Source organism: Coturnix japonica, chromosome 1 (genome assembly GCF_001577835.2).
Source record: "Coturnix japonica isolate 7356 chromosome 1, Coturnix japonica 2.1, whole genome shotgun sequence".
Classification (NCBI taxonomy): Eukaryota; Metazoa; Chordata; class Aves; order Galliformes; family Phasianidae; genus Coturnix; species Coturnix japonica.
Window position 1 is genome coordinate 1,111,010 of NC_029516.1, and position 17,814 is coordinate 1,128,823.

At 49.4% G+C, this 17,814-nt stretch overlaps 2 protein-coding genes and 1 long non-coding RNA gene across 4 annotated transcripts in view; 1 reads left to right on the top strand and 2 right to left on the bottom strand.

Annotated features, from left to right (window-relative positions):
- TASOR2 (transcription activation suppressor family member 2) overlaps positions 1-4,100 on the bottom strand; it is a 28,970-nt gene extending 24,870 nt beyond the window's left edge. Inside the window, exon 1 of one of the 2 annotated variants that reach the window (XM_015858770.2) lies at positions 3,617-4,100. In XM_015858770.2, coding sequence (XP_015714256.1) covers positions 3,617-3,659 — 43 coding nt within the window. In that variant the 5' untranslated portion in view covers positions 3,660-4,100. The remainder of the gene's footprint in view (positions 1-3,616) is intronic. The other variant, XM_032448410.1, reaches the window with a different exon arrangement.
- A 3,348-nt stretch (positions 4,101-7,448) lies between these two features.
- Positions 7,449-8,652, bottom strand: LOC107312203. Its single transcript, XR_001554436.2, has 2 exons — positions 8,139-8,652; positions 7,449-7,607 (listed from the first exon to the last, which is right to left on the bottom strand). It is a non-coding gene; the product is annotated as an uncharacterized LOC107312203 (long non-coding RNA).
- A 681-nt stretch (positions 8,653-9,333) lies between these two features.
- On the top strand, positions 9,334-17,370 carry ASB13 (ankyrin repeat and SOCS box containing 13). Its single transcript, XM_015859205.2, has 6 exons — positions 9,334-9,464; positions 10,431-10,618; positions 11,798-11,948; positions 12,557-12,691; positions 13,720-13,911; positions 15,271-17,370. The coding sequence occupies exons 1-6, from the start codon at positions 9,422-9,424 to the stop codon at positions 15,396-15,398; spliced, it is 837 nt and encodes a 278-aa protein (XP_015714691.1). The 5' UTR covers positions 9,334-9,421; the 3' UTR covers positions 15,399-17,370.
- Positions 17,371-17,814: the final 444 nt, after the last annotated feature.

Below are 17,814 nucleotides of genomic sequence, written 5' to 3' on the forward strand. Positions count from 1 at the left end.
CAGCAGTCAGGGCAGTCAGGCTCCTCCATATGAAGCAGATCAGGGAGTTATGTCCCAGCTCTCTGCTCAAAAACTTGAACAGAACACAATGTCCCCTTCTGCTTCCTGCCCTGAGCACCACAATAACACTCGTGTCCGGAGCAACGCAATAATTCTGCTCCTCCTACGTTGAATCATTGACAGGTTTGGAAGGTTCTAACTCAAAACAATTGCTCTTTCTGTTCCTTTTGCAGTTCAGCTGCAGAGTAGAAACGAAAGTCCCCCCAAAAAGTTGCCTCAGTCATACATAAATAGGCGAGATGGAACAGGCAGAGCGTGGCATTGAGTCCTACAGCTCACCGTGACCATCGCATCCCCGTTCAGATGTAAAGAGGCTCCTTCAGCTCCGTGCTCACAGAAAGACCAGCAAAACCAATGCAGCCCTCGTGCTGAGGTTGACAGGCGCTGAGCAGGGGAAAGTGAAAGTGCCTACACCATAAGGGAAAGTGAAAGTGCTCACTTTCCCTCAGAGCAACTTGGATGTGCCACCTTGGCACCTTAAAGGGAGAGGAAGATGAATTCTCACAGAGGGTGGGTGAGATGAATGGAGAACGTCTGGAGAGACAAAGGGTAAATGACGCAGGTAATGGATAGATGTACAGATGGATGGAGGAGCCCAGCATGGCTTGACAACAGCAGAGCCCAGATGAACCTACACTGAGTGTTATCCACGCCCCAAAAAATCATCAGGAAAAGATTTCACAGTCCTGGTGATTTCCAGCCTTGAGAGAGCAGTCACTTTTGCAGCTCATAGCGCTCCCAGGAGTTGCATCTTGCTGTTCCTCTTCCCAGTTCTGTGCTGGATGTCAGTCAAGGGGCCAAGCAGCTCAGCCTTTGCAATAGCAGGATCCTCCTTCTGCTCATCCGAACAACCTCTGGACAGCCTCACCACGTGGAGACATCCAAAGCCAGCCCAGGAGGAAAACCCATGTGTTTTGAAGCACTTACCAGTACAGGCTTGTACTAGACAACCCTCCTCCACCTCATCTCTTCCATGTTTGAGGTGTAGTGCCATCATTAGCATGAGCTGTAGCAACAGGCCTTGCTGCCAGCATCAGTTCTGGCATCACATCCCACTTCATAACACTGGAAAGCCAACGTACTGCAAGATGAGGCTCCTTAAGACCATCCTCCTCCTCCTGACATCCACTTTCTTTCTTCTTTTTTCATATCCCACCCTGATCTTGCTGCTCACCTCCAGCACACGGTAACATAGCGACAATTACCTGAACTGCCCCTTTAAATTCTTCTCTAATTATAAAACACATTATTACTTGCTTGATCAGCTCTTTACCTGCAAACTTCTTTTAGCTACATGTGCAGCCCAGCTTTCATAATGAGCCCTGGTTCATTAGTGCTGCAGCACTACAGCACGGAAGCCTCTTTACTCATTCAGTGTAAGCCCAAAACGGAGCCAAATTAAGGCAGACTATTTGCAAACCGATCAACCAAGGCAGAACACAGAGACTGCAATGTGGTCCCAGCAATGGAGGAGGTGTCCTTTGCCTACAGGTCTTACAATCCTTATTTTATCACATCACATGCTGCTCTCTTTCATCTCCACAGATGCTCCTCAAAGCCTCCACTCTATGATATGACTCTATGATTCGTCCCAGTGTTCCTTCTCTTCACCTGGGGTTAAGCAAAGTAACACAGTCTAGGGAGTTCTGTCTATCCAGATTTCCCCCTATCAAGGAGTGCATATAGATGGCAAGCCCAAGCTTCTGCAAGACAGTTTGGGGATGAACTGGAGGCAGAATTGTGCAAAACCAGTATAGAAACACCACTCTAATGCCAATTTTTCCACCTGTAATGCTGGTTCCCATCCCAACAAGGGTCCAAAATGGAAACAAAGGTCTCCCAGCCTCCATCCTGCACATGAAACTTCTGTTTGCATTTCCATGCCCTGCTCTCCTGAAGGGCATCTGCATAACTTCACCCAGCTCCCAAGGAGAGGCCACAAAGCAACAACAAGAAAATAAAGACCGCACCTTTCCCCATTTTACCTTTACCAGAATGCACAGCAAATGGGAAGCCTAGAATGGCCAATGCATTCCCAAGGAGAAATTAAAACAGTTTTGTTACAGTTTGGAAGATCTTGAGATAGGGCTGAGTGGGGTCTGAAGGCCTCAGGGTAGGGCTGAGGGGGTCTGAAGGGCATAGGGTGGCTGTCTGCAGGGGTGAGAGGATTTGAAGACCTTGGGGTGGCTTTTTGTAGGGCTGAGGGTGTCTGAAGGGCATAGGGTTGCTGTCTGGAGGGGTAAGGGGGTCTGAAGGGTTTGGAATGGCTGTCTGGAGGGGTGAAGGGGTCTGAAGGGCTTATAGGAGGGCTGAGGGGGTCTGAAGGGCATAGGGTGGCTGTCTGCAGGGGTGAGAGGATTTGAAGGCCTTGGGGTGGCTTTTTGTAGGGCTGAGGGTGTCTGAAAGGCTTGGAATGGCTGTCTGGAGGGGTAAGGGGTCTGAAGGGCTTATAGTAGGGCTGAGGGTGTCTGAAGGGCATATAGTGGCTGTCTGCAGGGGTGAGAAGATTGGGCAGGCCTTGGGGTGGCTTTTTGTAGGGCTGAGGGGGTCTGAAGGGCATATGGTGGCTGTCTGCAGGGGTGAGAGGGTTTGAAGGCCTTGGGGTGGCTCTTTGTAGGGCTGAGGGTGTCTGAAGGGCTTGGAATGGCTGTCTGAAAGGGTGAAGGGGTCCGAAGGGCTGAGGGGTTCTGAAGGGCATAGGGTGGCTGTCTGCAGGGGTGAGAGGATTTGAAGGCCTTGGGGTGGTTTTTTGTAGGGCTGAGGGTGTCTGAAGGGCTTGGAATGGATGGCTGGAGGGGTAAGGGCATCTGATGGGCTTGGAATGGCTGTCTGTAAGGGTGAAGGAGTCTGAAGGGCTTTTAGTAGGGCTGAGGGTGTCTGAAAGCCTTGAGGTCAGGCTGGGTGGGTGGGTCTGAAGGGCTTAGGGTAGCTGCATATAGGGCTGAAGGTGTCTGAAGGCCTTGGGGTAGGGCTGAGAGGGTCTGAAGACTCGGGATGGCTGTCTGTAGAGGTGAGGGGGTCTGAAGGGCTCAAAATGGCTCTCTGAAAGGATGAAGGGGCCTGAAGGCCTTGGGAAGACTATCTATAAGGTTGAGGGGGTCAGAAGGGCTTGGGGTTGTAGGGCTGATGGGGTCTTAAAGCCTTGCAGTGTCTGCCTGTAGGGGTGATGGGTCTGAAAACCTTGGTATGGCTGTCTGTAGGGGTGAAAGGGCCTGAAGGCCTTGCAGTAGGGCTGATGGGGTCTAAAGGGCTTGAGGTAGCTGCCTGTAGCAGGGAGGGGATCTGAAGGGCTTGGCTTGGGGCTGAGGGAGTCTGAAGGGCATGGAGTGGCTGTCTATAGAACCAAGGGAGCCTGAAGGCATTGGGATGGCTGCCTATAGCGCCGAGGGCTGCTCTCTATCCCTCATCCTAAAGGGGGGAAACCTCCGAGGCTCACCCCGCTCCAAAAGGGAACACGGGGAGCTAAATCCACGCCCCAAACCCCCCCCAACCCCAGCAGGAAAAGACAGACCCGGCTCCCCTCGGTTCCCCTCGGTTCCCCGGTCGCGATACTCACCCGCTCCCGGCCCTGGGGCCGCCTCATCCCGCCGTTCTCCCATATTCGGGGTTTTAATCCTCTCGGCTCCGTTCCTTTCCCTCACGCCATAACTCCCGCCCGACCCTCCCCGCTCGGCTCCGCGGTCCCCGGGGCCGGGCGGGTTGAAAGGGGGGGGGGGGAGGCAATCAAGAGAAACGAGGCGGCATTACGAGACCGCAAAACAACGCCAGCCCCCAGGGAGGGGAAGGCAACACCGGGGAGGGGAAGGAGAGGGCGGGCCGAGGGCTGAAAAAAAACAGAAAGTGAAAACTGAACCGGAAAGACAGCGAGACCGCGCCCGCGGCTTTCCTCTTCCCGTGGGTCAGCGTGGCACAGTGACGTTCCTATGGCCGTCCTTCAGCCGGTTCCCTCACAGAGATCAGCCCTGTTTTACACAGACCCCTCTTTCAGACCTCATCGCCTTCCCTCAGCCCCTTCCCGAACTGATCTTAGCCCTCAGCCCCTTCCCTCACAGATCTCAGCCCCCATTGCCATCCCTCAGCCCCTTCCCTCAGCCCCTTCCCTCACAGATCTCAGCCGCCATTACCTTCCCTCAGCCCCCATTGCCATCCCTCAGCCCCTTCCCTCACAGATCTCAGCCGNACAGATCTCAGCCGCCATTACCTTCCCTCAGCCCCCATTGCCATCCCTCAGCCCCTTCCCTCACAGATCTCAGCCGCCATTACCTTCCCTCAGCCACCACTGCCATCCCTCAGCCCCCCATTGCCATCCCTCAGCCCCTTCCCTCACAGATATCAGCTGCCATTGCCTTCCCTCAGCCCCTTCCCTCACAGATCTCAGCCCCTATTGCCTTCTCTCAGCCCCAATCGCCATTCCTCAGCCCCCATTGCCATCCCTCAGCCCCCATTGCCACCCCTCAGCCCCTTCCCTCAGCCCCTATCCTCTCAGATCTCAGCCCCCATTGCCTTCCCTCAGCCCCTTCCCTCACAGATCGCAGCCGCCATTACCTTCCCTCAGCCCCCATTGCCATCCCTCAGCCCCTTCCCTCACAGATCTCAGCCCCCATTGCCATCCCTCAGCCCCTTCCCTCACAGATCTCAGCCGCCACTGCCTTCCCTCAGCCCCTTCCCTCACAGATCTCAGCCGCCATTGCCTTCCCTCAGCCCCCATTGCCATCCCTCAGCCCCTACCCTCATAGATCTCAGCCCCCATTGCCATCCCTTAGCCCCTTCCCTCAACCCCTTCCCTCATAGATCTCAGCCCCCATTGCCATCCCTCAGCCCCCATTGCCATCCCTCAGCCCCTTCCCTCACAGATCTCAGCCCCCATTGCCTTCTCTCAGCCCCAATCACAATTCCTCAGCCCCCCATTGCCATCCCTCAGCCCCTTCCCTCATGGGGAAGCTTTGGTTGGGTGTATTTTTCTATGTTTGCTAGCTATAATTCAATGAGTGAGCATGGTGGTGACATCCTGGCAGTTGGACTTGAATATTTGGAGGTCTTTTCCAACCTTAATGATTTTACAAATCATTTCACCATCTCTCTGGACCTTCACGATGCTTCTAGCTTGCTTTTTTTTTTTTTTTATTCTCTGTAAGGTGTCAGCACCAGCCCAGAGGTATCAGTGGACAATATTCATCCTTAAAACTATGTTACTTAAGCAAAAAAAGAGGGAATGGAAATGACACTTCCAGCAGGAAGGCTTACTAAAACAACATATGTATTGAACTTTTAAAATCAAGGATGTGATGATGGGCAACAAGCAGTAGCCCTCACCTTGTTTCAGTTAATGAGGAAAGAGTGAAAATTCATGGAAAAAAATATGATAATACTAAAGAAATTGGAATCAGGTCAATGGGAAGGTCCATTCCTGCTGATAACTTGGAGGAAAGGAAGAATGTTTAGGATAAACTGTACTGGTTATTGTCACTGTCTTTGTGATTGTTAAAAGTTTATGGTATATGAAAGTATTAATGCAAATGGTATATGGAAATGTAATCGTTAATGGTAAATAGAAGTGGAATTGTTAATGCTATAGGGATGTGTAAACATACATGCTATAATACTATATGGAGGCAGAATTATTAATGTTATGTGCAGCTGTAATTGAGGGTATGGAGAGTGGAATTGTGGAAAAACAACGACTACAAAAATTGCAAAAAGCTTAAAGAAGAACCGTGAGTTAAAATAGTAACGTTTGTGAAAAGGCGGTACTTGCAAATAGGGACAAAAGCAAAACATTGGAAGAAAGAATAGCCTTTATCTGCAGAGATCTAGGAAACCTGTTATCCCGGGGAGGGGGCTGGCAGGGTCCAGGAGGACGCTGTCACTTAACAGAAAAGTAATTAGTGCACTGGCCATGCAGATAATGGAGTACAAGTGGAAAAAACCTTACAGTCTCTAGCAAGAATAAAAGCAGGAGAGAATCTGCAGGCACAGCCTATGGCATCCACCGCTGTCATATTCCTTCTTTCTCCTTTTGGTGGTTTGCTAAAATAAATGCCTGTATGAGTATATATATATATTGAGTTATAAAATTATGACCCTACATGTAACCTTATGTTTAGTGTGCTATCAATTGAGGTTTTGATTGACTTTTTGATGATGATGATGCTATTAATATAAGTAGTACTGTTATTTTATAGTGTGGTAGTTGCTTGCAAATAAACAAAAAAGGGGGGAAAGTTGTAAGGAAGGATGAAAAGCTAAAAAAGGAAACTTGTGAATGTATGTTAATTTTTAACATGATGATGGTGATGGGTCAATGGCTGGACTTGATGACTGGGGAGGTCTTTTCCAACCTTAGTGGTTCCATGATTGTGATGGGTCAATGGTTGGACTTGGAGACTGGGGAGGTCTTTATTAACCTTACTGGTTCCATTAGGGGCCATAATGGTGATGGGTCGATGGTTGGACTTGGAGACTGGGGGGGTCTTTTCCAACCTTAATGGTTCCATGAGGGGCCATGATGGTGATGGGTTGATGATTGGACTTGGTGACTGGGGAGGTCTTTATTAACCTTACTGGTTCCATTAGGGGCCATGGTGGGGATGATAGGGCAATGGTTGGGCTTGGTGACTGGGGAGGTCTTTTTCCAACCTTACTGGTTCCATTAGGGGCCATGGTGGTGATGGGTTGATGATTGGACTTGATGACTGGGGAGGTCTTTTCCAACCTTAGTGGTTCCATGATGGTGATGGGTCAATGGTTGGACTTGGTGACTGTGGAGGCCTTTTCCAACCTTACTGGTTCCATTAGGGGCCATGGTGTTGATAGGGCGATGGTTGGACTTGATGACTGGGGAGGTCTTTTCCAACCTTACTGGTTCCATTAGGGGCCATGGTGTTGATAGGGCGATGGTTGGACTTGATGACTGGGGAGGTCTTTTCCAACCTTAATGGTTCCATGAGGGACCATGGCGGTGATGGGTTGATGGTTATGGTGGTGATGGTTGGACTTGATGACTGGGGAGGTCTTTTCCAACCTTAATGGTTCCATGATGGTGATGGGTCAATGGTTGGACTTGATGACTGGGGAGGTCTTTTCCAACCTTAATGGTTCCATTTCTGCCAGTTTTTGGTGGGGGAAGAGTATAAGAACTGGAGCCTGTAGAGCTCAGGCACCATTTCTAACTGGAGTTTCTGTATCTCTATGGATCATATCACTATGGAGTGGTTCTTGGTGCCTTCTTGGGCAGGTAGGCACCTGTGGTCTCTGTAGGAGAAAAGCCTGTGGTCTATCTTTGATGTGGGCCCAGTTCCTGGCAATTCGCTATTTTAGCTTCTTTGAAAGAATGACTCATATAGTTTCTGGTGTATTTAAAAGTCTCAAATGAAGAAGTAGTCACCGCAGCACCCACTTCCACTTTTATTCAGACAAAAAAGATATATATGAATGATACATGCAGGCGCTGTTGGTCATTTCCTCCTCAGAAGAGACAGAAAATAGTTGCAATGAAATGAGTCAACAGGGAGATAGAAGCGGCAGTTCCTGGAAACGATAATGGCCCCCTGTGTAAAGATAACGAGGCAGAGATAAAGCAAATAGCTTTGTGATCGTTGTTGACTGTGTGGGGCAGCGTTAGGATTCCCAGCTGATGTGTAGCCTACAAACCCAGCCTGCAAACATGGGATGATCCCTTCTTCCTGCTGCATGTCAACTGGAGGACAGCAGAGGGCATTGAAATGCATGGAAACGCTGGGTTGTTCTTTTTCAAATGGATTTATTTCTTACGTATGGCCAAAAACTGTTCAAACAAACAAACTACCTCCCCCTCCAAAAGCCTCTATTAAAACTCCCGATTGTTTTATGGTGTTTTTATGATGGCAAAAAGACACACCATAAATCCTACAAGGTCCAAGGGGTGGGGGGAGATGCATCAAGTGGGACTGAAGGGATCCAGGGTTTGTTTTCAGCTTTTTGCTGACTTCTTTTGCTTTAATTTCCGCTGTTTTTAATCTATGTGTACATTTTACAGAAGGGCCATTGGCTCTAACACGGTGCATACGCAGGACCAGAAAAAAAAACCAGTGAGCTCATACCTTTACACAAGCCATTAAATCTGCCAACGGAGGGGCCTGAAACCCAGCTCTACACTCAGCGTTGCGTGGGTGACGTGCTGCTTCCAGGAGGTAATATAATCAATGACTTAATTAACAAAGAACTTGCTCTGGTCCTGATGATGAAGAGCAGCTCGCTCCATGCCAGACCCACTATGTGATACGCACCACGTCCCAGCTGCCCCACTTCTACCCACTCTCTATGCTTTTCCTGTCCCCTCCAAACTCCTTTTTGTTGCAAGAACTCCCCCAGACACATACAAACACACACCTCATCTATACCAGTACACACAGGACCCCCTCCCCATACCCCTCAGTATCTCCCCACACACAACAGTACCCCCAGTACCTCTCCCCACTTACACCACTCCCCACACCAGTGCCCCCAGTATCCCCTCTCCCCATATAACCAGTCCTCCCAGTCCCCCTTCTCTCCCCACACACCAGTGACCCCAGATCCCTCTCTCCCCACATCAACCCCTTCAGTGCCCCCTTCCCCACATACTGGTGATCCCAGTTCCCCTCTCCCCACACACCAGTCTCTCCAGTATCCCCATAACCAGTGACCCCAATCCTCTCCCCACACCAGCGACCCCAGTCCCCTCTTCCCACACACACCAGTGACCCCAGTCCCATCCCTCCCCACATCAATCATCTCAGTGCCTCCTTCCCCATATAACCAGTCCTCCCAGTCCCCTTCTCTCCCCACACCTGTGACCCCAGTCCCCCTCTCCCCCAACACACCAGCCCCTCTAGTACCCCCTCTTACCCCATAACCAGTGACCCCAATCCTCTCCCCACATACCATCCCCTCTAGTACCCCCTCTCACCCCAAACCAGTGACTCCAGTCCCCCTCTCCCCATACACCAGTACCCCCCCACAGACCAGTACCCCCCATACACCACTCTTCCCTACCCCCACACCAATACCTCCAGCACCCCCTCCTATCCCCACACATCACTACCCCTTACCCCTCCTATCCCCACATCAATACCACTTATACACCAGCGACCCCAATACCCCCCACCACCGACCCTACACACACCAGTCCTCCCAGCAACAACTCTCCCCCCACGTCACTACCCCCATATACCCCCATATACTCCACTATCCCCCTCACCCCATAAGTCAATGCCCCTTTTCCCCTCCCCCCCGCACTACGCCTCCCAGCGTCCCCTTGTGCGTTATGGGGCGGAGCGTGGGGCGGTTCTAGGGCGGATCGTTGAACACCGGATCGTCCCCGGCGTTTTTTTTTGGGGGGGCCATGGCGATCTCCGGGGTCAGCGCTTCGCTGCGGGGCGACATCAGTGCGTGGAGGGTCTTGGAAGCAGGGATGGGTTGTATGGAGGGGGGGAGAGGGGGGGTGAGTTGTGATTTGGGGTGGATTTGGAGTCAGGGAAGGGAGGGGAAGGATGGGGCCCTGGTTAACCGTCCTATGGGAGAGACTGTGTTGTTGGTAGGGCGGTAGGGCGAGAGGTGATGGCCTTAAGGTGTGCTGGGGGGGTCAGGTTGGGTATTAAAAGCAATTTATTCACTGAAAGAGAGATAAAGGGGTTGGAATAGGCTGCCTAGGGATGGGGGGGAGGTCACCATCCCTGGAGGTGTTAAGGGAATATGGAGATGTGGTTGGCATGATGGTTGGATTGGGTGGTCTTAGTGGTCCTTCCAACCCTAATGACTCTATGGGATGGCATCCAGAGAGACCCAGGCAGCTCAAACAGTGCACCCAGGAGAACCTAGTGAGGTTCAATAAATCCAAGTGCAAGGTTTTCCTAAGCCTCCCCAAGAGGGCTCAAAGAAACAGGCTCAGTATGCCAACAGGGAGAGATTTAGATGAGGATAAAAGGCTTATTACAGGAACAGTAGTGGAGCACTGGAATGAGTTGCCTAGAAAGGAGTTGGATGCTCCATCCATCCATCCATCTATCCATCCATCCATCTATCCATCCAAGGTCAGGCTGGATGGGGCTCTGTTTGTATGGTTTGTATGTGGCGGAAAACTTCAAGCAAATGCTGGAAGGAAATGCAGCATTACAAGCAGCCCAATGGAAAGCCCCCAGTGCAAAGCTGGACTGGGGATAGAGTAAGAAATAAGTTTCATTATTCCCATCTCTTTCTTGTTAAGGGTTGAGATATAATATTTAAGGTCCTTCCCAGCCTAAGTCAATCATATGTTTCTGTCAGCCTATGAGCCTGTGTTCCTATTTCAACAGAGCCTCTTTTTTCCAGCCCAGAATCTCATTTATTAAATATTTTTCTTTTTTCCTCTGCAGGCTTTTGGGTTGATCGAACCCCAGTTCATGAAGCAGCCAGGCAGGGAGAAATCCTTCAGCTACAACAGCTGATAGAGAGTGGAGCCTGCGTCAACGCCGTCACCTACGACTCCATCACCCCACTGCACGAGGCGAGCCTGCGCGGGCAAACACAGTGTGTCAAACTCCTGTTGGCTGCAGGGGCCCAGGTAAGTGCTCAGTTGTGATCCAACTGGAAACCAAGCCACTATGCTGTAGGTGCTGTACTTGATGATCCTTGTAGGTCTCTTCCAGTTGGGGTTATTCTGTGATTCTGTGGTCTGTGCTGTAGCTGTAGTGCTGTTACTATGCTCTCATCTTGCATTGAGATCAAGAGGAGCCCCAGGTACTGTTGTAGGATGATGTCCATAGAATCATTTGAGTTGGAAGGGACCCTTAAAGGTCATCCAGTCCAACTCCCTTGCAGTGAACAGGGCCACCTACAGCTCAATCAGGCTGCTCAGAGCCAGGTTTTATACTAACTTAGAAAAGCAATGTGCTCAAAGTCAGGCTGGATGGGGTTCTGAGCACCTCATTGAGCTGTAGGTGCCCCTGTTCATTGCAAGGAAGTTGGTCTATGTGGCCTTTAAGGGTTCCTTTCAACTCAAACGATTCTGTTATTCAATGATTATAAGGCTAAGAGTGGAACGGGGAACATGATTGGATTTACACTTACTCTTTAAGTTTCTTCTCTCCTTACTTCAATTTTATTACACAGAGAAGAATCTGCTGAGTCTTCAGTGGATTGTGACATCTCACACACTGAAGCTGGCTGTCCTCAGAGTGAACCTGGTGAAACTGATCACATGTGCACCCCGTATGTGTGTGCTGTGCTCCTCGTTGCGTATTCAGCCCATCACAAAGCTGAACTTTGCACTAACCACAGACAAGGAGCACATCGTGCTGTGCTGGCTCAGCTGCAGCGCTTGTAATGTTCAACAGGGAGAGCAATGGGGAAGCTTTAGGAGAGAGGGAACATCATGGCATGGCAGGAGGTTGGAGCTTGATGATCTTTAAGGACTCTTGAACTCACTGAAAGAGTAGCTAACAGCAGGACAAGGGGAAATGATTTTAAGTGGAATTAGGGGAGATTTAGGTTGGATATTGGGGGAAGCTTCGCAGAGAGAGTGGTGAAGTGCTGGAACAGCTGCCCAGAGGGGTTTTGGATGCTCCATCCATCCCTGGAGGTGTTCAAAGTCAGGTTGGATGGGGCCCTGGGCAGCCTGGGCTGGTATGAAATGTGGAGGTTGGTGGTCCTGCACATAGTAGGGGGGGTTTGAATCTGGATGATCATTGTGGTCCTTTTCAACCAAGGCCATTCTATGATTCTGATTTCTTCTTCCTTGGAGGTGGATGCCAGGAACATTGATGGCAGCACTCCACTCTGTGACGCCTGTGCCTCAGGGAGCATTGAGTGTGTGAAAGTGCTGCTGTCCCATGGTGCCAAAGTGAACCCTCCCCTGTACACAGCATCCCCTCTTCATGAAGCCTGCATGAACGGTAAGCTGGTGTGGTCTTATCCTCGCACGGTTATTTGCAGCTTGGAAAATGAACTCAGAATGCAAAGCACAGTTGGGAGAATAAAGCAGCTCCTTGTGTTGGGTGCTTTCATCCCACATGGCAGGCACAGGATCAGGTCTTAGGTAGATAAAATGCCATCTTCTCGAGAGGGGAAAACTGCAGAAGCCATTGTAAACTGTCAGCTCCTGCTTAATTTTCTCCTGTCGAGCTTTTTTCCAAAGGCTCTGTGCTGCTGAGTGCCGTAAGTCACACAGTAAAATTAAGGCTGTTGTGGTCTCGAAGGTGATCTCATCCACCCAGGGCTCATTCAGCCATGCAACCAACTCTGCAATCCACAGGCTGCTTAGTGCCAGCCCTTGGAATCACATTGGTTTGGCCATTAGCTCTAGCTTAATGCCATGCAGATGTAGCAGTTTCTTGTGCCCTATTCCCAGCCTCTGTCCTGAGGTATAGAATCTGGCTTTCAAGTGTTTCTATTTTACATCCATTGCCCCAAATATTAAACAAGCTGCTCCTGGCTGATCTCAGCGTGTACTCGTATTTTAAGCTGGATTCTTCCTTTTGACTCAGATCTTCCATTTCTAAAGGCAGCTCAGATTGTGTGCAACTCCTCATAGACGTCGGTGCCAACTTGGAGGCTCACGACTGCCATTTTGGGACACCCCTACACGTGGCCTGTGCCCGGGAGCATCTGGACTGTGTGAAGTTGCTGCTTAAGGCAGGTAGGGCAGCTGTGGGGTTTGTCTTGGGGTGATTGTGTGCAGCGTTTCCCTCTTGGTGCCCCACTGTGAGACTCTTGCCCAAGAGCTTATTCATTCCCAGCATGACAAAGATGGTAAAGGAGGAAAGTTTGGCATTTACTCGGGCAAACCTCCTTCCATTCTCCTTGGTTTTCAATAAAAATCAGAACCCATTTGGCCCATTTCAGTGATAGCAGCTTGCCATACACACTTTCAGTTTTGTTGACATGGTCGTACGGCCTTACATAAATCTTAGAGGGAGATGTTAGGATTTGGTGTTGTGCAAAGAAGCAGAGATGAGGTCACCTCGTGCCTCTGGCAGATCTGCTTAGTGTTATGCCGAGGTGAGTTTGCTGGATTTTCAAGTCAGCATTACACACTCCAGGTTTCATCTTCCAGTTTTTATGCTGCTCACTTGGAACTGGGCTTCTTGTATTCGCCCGTGCTTACCATGAAGTGATTTGGCCCATGGAGGATTTGGCTTTCTCAGTGTTAGTTGCCTAGAAATTATGTAGCTAAGCCAATCTGTTTTCTATCCCTCCAGCTCCTTGTTTTGGGCACCCACCTTCAGACTGGACTGATTGATTCCCTAGAAAAGACTTGATCTTGCAGTAGTGTCTGATGTCGAGCTTCCACATCCAGTGCTTAACAAGGACGTCACTGTTTGCCTTGAGTGTGAGCACTCCACTGTGGTGACTGGAAATGGCTTCAGGCAGCACAGGTTCAGGAAGCACTTCTGAGCTTCACACTCATCAGCTTATTTACTCAGTAACATTGACTAAAATCCTTTCTCTACAAGGAAAATGAAGCCAGAGAAGAAAACTCACGCACTGGCAGCACTGAGAACTTGTTCAGCAGTTTGGTTTCCTGTTTGTAGTGTTTGGTTTGGATCTCTTTCTAGCCACTCATACTTGTGTTAATAGGATTTTGTTCCCCACTTAAAACCACTCCTTCACATTTGGGTCAAATGAGGCTTTCATAAACAGGTTTGTTTTCCTTTCTGGTCTCAGGGGCGAATGTGAATGCTGCTAAACTCCACGAGACAGCCCTCCACCATGCAGCGAAAGTGAAGAACGTCGATCTGGTGGAAATGCTGATTGAGTTTGGAGGAAATATCTACGCAAGGGACAACAGAGGAAAAAAACCATCAGATTACACCCTGAGAAGCAGCCCCACAGCGAAATGCTTTGAGTACTATGAAAGTGAGTGAAGTGTGATCCCCTCCCCTGGGAATTCAGTGGCTGCCAGTGCTATTGCACTAAGGTGCAAGGTTTTGCACTTGGGCCAGAGGTATCCCAGGCATATGTACAGACTGGAAGGAGCAGTCCTTGAGATTAGCCCTGCAGAAAAGGATCTGGAGGTCCTGGTGGATGGAAAACTGAACATGAGCCAGCAACGTGCTCTTACAGCTTGGAAAGCAAATGGCATCATGGGCTTCATCAGCAGAGGGGTGGCCAGCAGGGACACGGAGGGGATTGTCCCTCTCTGCTCTGCCCTTGTGAGGCCCCATCTGCAGCACTGCGTCCAGTGGGGCCCCAAATACAAGAAAGACATGGAGCTGTTGGGGAGGGTGCATTGGAAACCACAAAGATGCTCAGAGGGCTGCAGCACCACCCCTACAAAGACAGGCTGAGGGAGCTGGGCTTGTTCAGCATGGAGAAGAGAAGGCTGCGGGGTGACCTCATTGCAGCCTGCCAGGACCTGAAGGGAGCCTACAGACAGGAGGGGAGTCAGCTCTTAATGAGGGGAGATAAGAGCAGGACAAGGGGAAATGGTTTGAAGTTGAAGGAGGGAAGACTGAGGTTGGATGTTAGGGGGGAAATTGTTGACAGAGAGAGTGTGAGGTGCTGGAACAGCTGCCCAGAGAGGCTGTGGATCATTCCTTTTCATAGCAAACACCTTAAGACTGATGATTCTCTCATAGGAGTCTCTCTGAATTGCTCCCAGGTTGCAGCAATGCTGTTCTGGCTGCAGCTGATCTGTGTGAAGAGGCTGATCTCTACAATGCCATAAATACTTGTTAGACCTTGTCAGATTTTACTTCCCTGACAACTCAGCTGGCAGAACTGCTCATATAGCAGCTTTTAAATGTACATTGTTGTAACGGCACTGTGACAACTCTAATAGTGTTATTTTCTTAGCAGCTTGCATCATTAAATTCAGGACAGATGGTGATCTTGGATGCTGGTGGTTGTTGAGGATGTGGTTGTAGGGACAGCAGCTTCTTAGCTCTATCCAGAGCAAAGTGCCTGATCATGCGTGTGTATGCATGCATCAACATCTAGGGTGGAGGCTGCAGGTTGGGGCTGTCTGGAAGGGAATCAAACACTTTATTAGAGCTCTGAGCAGAGCAAACAGTCAATGTAGTCCTTAGGTGGAGAAGCAAAGCAGTAGCTGGAAGCAGGTTTTATTCCTACATGTGCCATTGCTCTGTGCAACATTACTAAGGGCAACCTGAGTCTTGAATGGCACCTGTGAACCAGAGAAGATGATTCAGTGTGTGTGCACAGATGGATGCTCAACCACCAGCATTAACTTTGCGTCCTCTTTTCTCCTTTTAGAAACGCCTCTGAGTCTGTCACAGCTCTGCAGAGTAACAGTGAGGAAGGCCGCTGGGCAGCGAGCGCTGGAGAAGATCGCCAAACTCAACATCCCTCAGAGGTTAATCCAGTACCTGTCCTACAACTAGCAGGCACCAAGGTGGCCAGGAAGGACGCTGCCTTTAGATTGCACAACATGCACAACATGAAGCATCCATCTCTTTCTTTTCTACCTCCCCACAGGAAATGAGTTTTAATTTAAGCAAACCGATGTAAATAGTATTTATGAGGCAGCACTTCACACCCCTTCCTCTTCTTTGTGAGGGGTTGTTTGGGCACAGACATCCTTAGGCAAGGTGAAGTGCTGTTCTGGAGCTACAGCCTCTCCCAGGGTGTTCTGTTTGAATATCGCTGTGTTTCAGGCTGTAGTGCTCGCTCTGTGCATGGGATTTGTCTTGCCTAATTTTAGCTGTCTCCAACCTAAACACATCTCTGTACGATCCAGCCAGGCTCCCTTTGCAGGCAGTGGAAAGAAATAGATACTTCCAGAGCATGATTCATCCCTCCTGTTTTAGATGCCGGTGTTTGGATGATACACAGCTTCTTTGGGGCACCTGTCTCTGCTGCCTGCAAAGGGATTTGGAGGTGATACTCTGTATATGGATGTGCATGTCTCTGAATTGGGAGTGCTGGAGCCCACCTTTCTGTTAATAACTAGATAATAACTGTCGATGCCAAGGAACAAGTCTTGAGTGACCTGTGTGCTCTAGCTGAATGCAAGTGAAGTCCCCAGTCCTTGCTGAAGGTGAGACAGTTTGTACTGTCACCTTCCTATAGGACGTCTTTATGTCTCCCCTTGAAGCTCAAGCAGGAGGCAGGTCTGTCTCCATGTCCCAGGAAGAGTTTCCTTCCAGACAGCTGGTCCCAAAGAATATTTCTCCACTCACTCTGAGCCACTGAGCCAACCTATTTGTTGCTTTTACAATAAGAGGCAGATATGCTGCCCAGTGTTGCCCAAAGTACAGAACTCTGTATGGCAAGGGCATATCCCTTAAGCAGTGGTTCACCTAATCCCTGTGGCATAGACCCACATGTGAGAGGTAATAGCAGGGCTCAGCCTCGGATTTGGGATTTTTTTCTCTTCTGGGTTTGTCTCTTGGCTCTGGAAGCTCTCTGGAGGTTGGCAGCAGGAGTGTTGTGCTGCTGAGTGTTGTGCTCAAATCTTTTGGCTCCAGCAGGTGCTTTTGAAGCTTTGTACTTGGGTGATTTAAACCTCCAGGGTGACATTTATTATGAGCAGAGACAAAATTGTCATCTTCCTTCCAGATGAGACGTTCCATACCCCGGGATGAAAGGGATGGAGCTCCCTGGTGGCAGGTCCTTAGCTCTGTGGTGAGAGCAAATTCTTCTTCTAAATAACATTAAAGGTCAAGAAATCCTCTGGCTGACGTGGGATCAAGAGAACTCAGGGCTCTCAGCATCCTTCATGCTGTGCAGGATGAATGGTAGCTTGCCTTTTATTCTGCAGCTACCATGACAGAGCAAAATAGCGTCAGCACAGGGTTCAAGAGCTGAGGTGGAACTGAATGCACTTTAATGGTGACCAGCAAATTGTTATTATTACTTTTAATTTCTGGCTGTGCTCATTCCCCACACACCAACTTTGTTGCTTGTTTATTTGTTTGCAGTGTGATATCATGTAGAACTGGGACAGGAAACCTTCTGAGGCCGTGCTTTTTATGGGATTATCTGTTTATTATTCTATCCAGAGTTTTGTGTCTGCCATAGGAGAAACGTGAAGTTGCCAAGAAGCTCAGGGAAGCTCTGGAGTGGGATTCACCCCTGTGGTTGTTAAGATAAAGGTTTTGTATTGTATCTTTCAACACAAGCTTCCTCTGCCCCAAATGCTTGTCCTTACGGGTAAATCTGTATTAGGAAAGTGCCCACCATTCAGTATTCTGGGATGAAAACCCTTCCTCTTGGTTCCAGTTTAAATCCCTCGCTGCTTTTTAAACACTGCCTAAAGCTGGTGAAATGGTGAGATGGTAAAATCCAAGTTTCCAGTGTACAAAAGGCACCTGGAACAGCCAAGAATAAAACGACCAGTTCCTTTTTCTGTCATCTTCATTTCTTTTTCCCCCTATCAGTCACCTCCATGGTAAGTTTACGAAGTTTGGCTTTAAGGGACCCTGATGATGTTTACAGACCTGAGACCACGGTGATGCTCTTTATCTTTTATCCATCATATCCTGCCTTCAGTTCTTTAGATCCTGCAGGGGTTTCTCAGCTGCCTGTGAAGCATCTTCCGAGCCATTGCATTCTACAGCTCAAAGGCAAAGGAAATGCAGGGTTAAACCAGTGCAAAGTTTTGGCTTCTGTTAATGTATCAGACTGCAGTTTTGGGGAGCAGTTCCTGCAGGAGTAACAGAGTCACCCTGGCTGCGGGTATAGTATATTATGTCAGTTCTGGTTGCAATTTGAGTTCTTTCACTCTTTAATCTGAATGTCAAATCGAGGCTTGAACCCAATGCAAACAAACCCAAATGCTCCAGGTCTGTGCTTCAT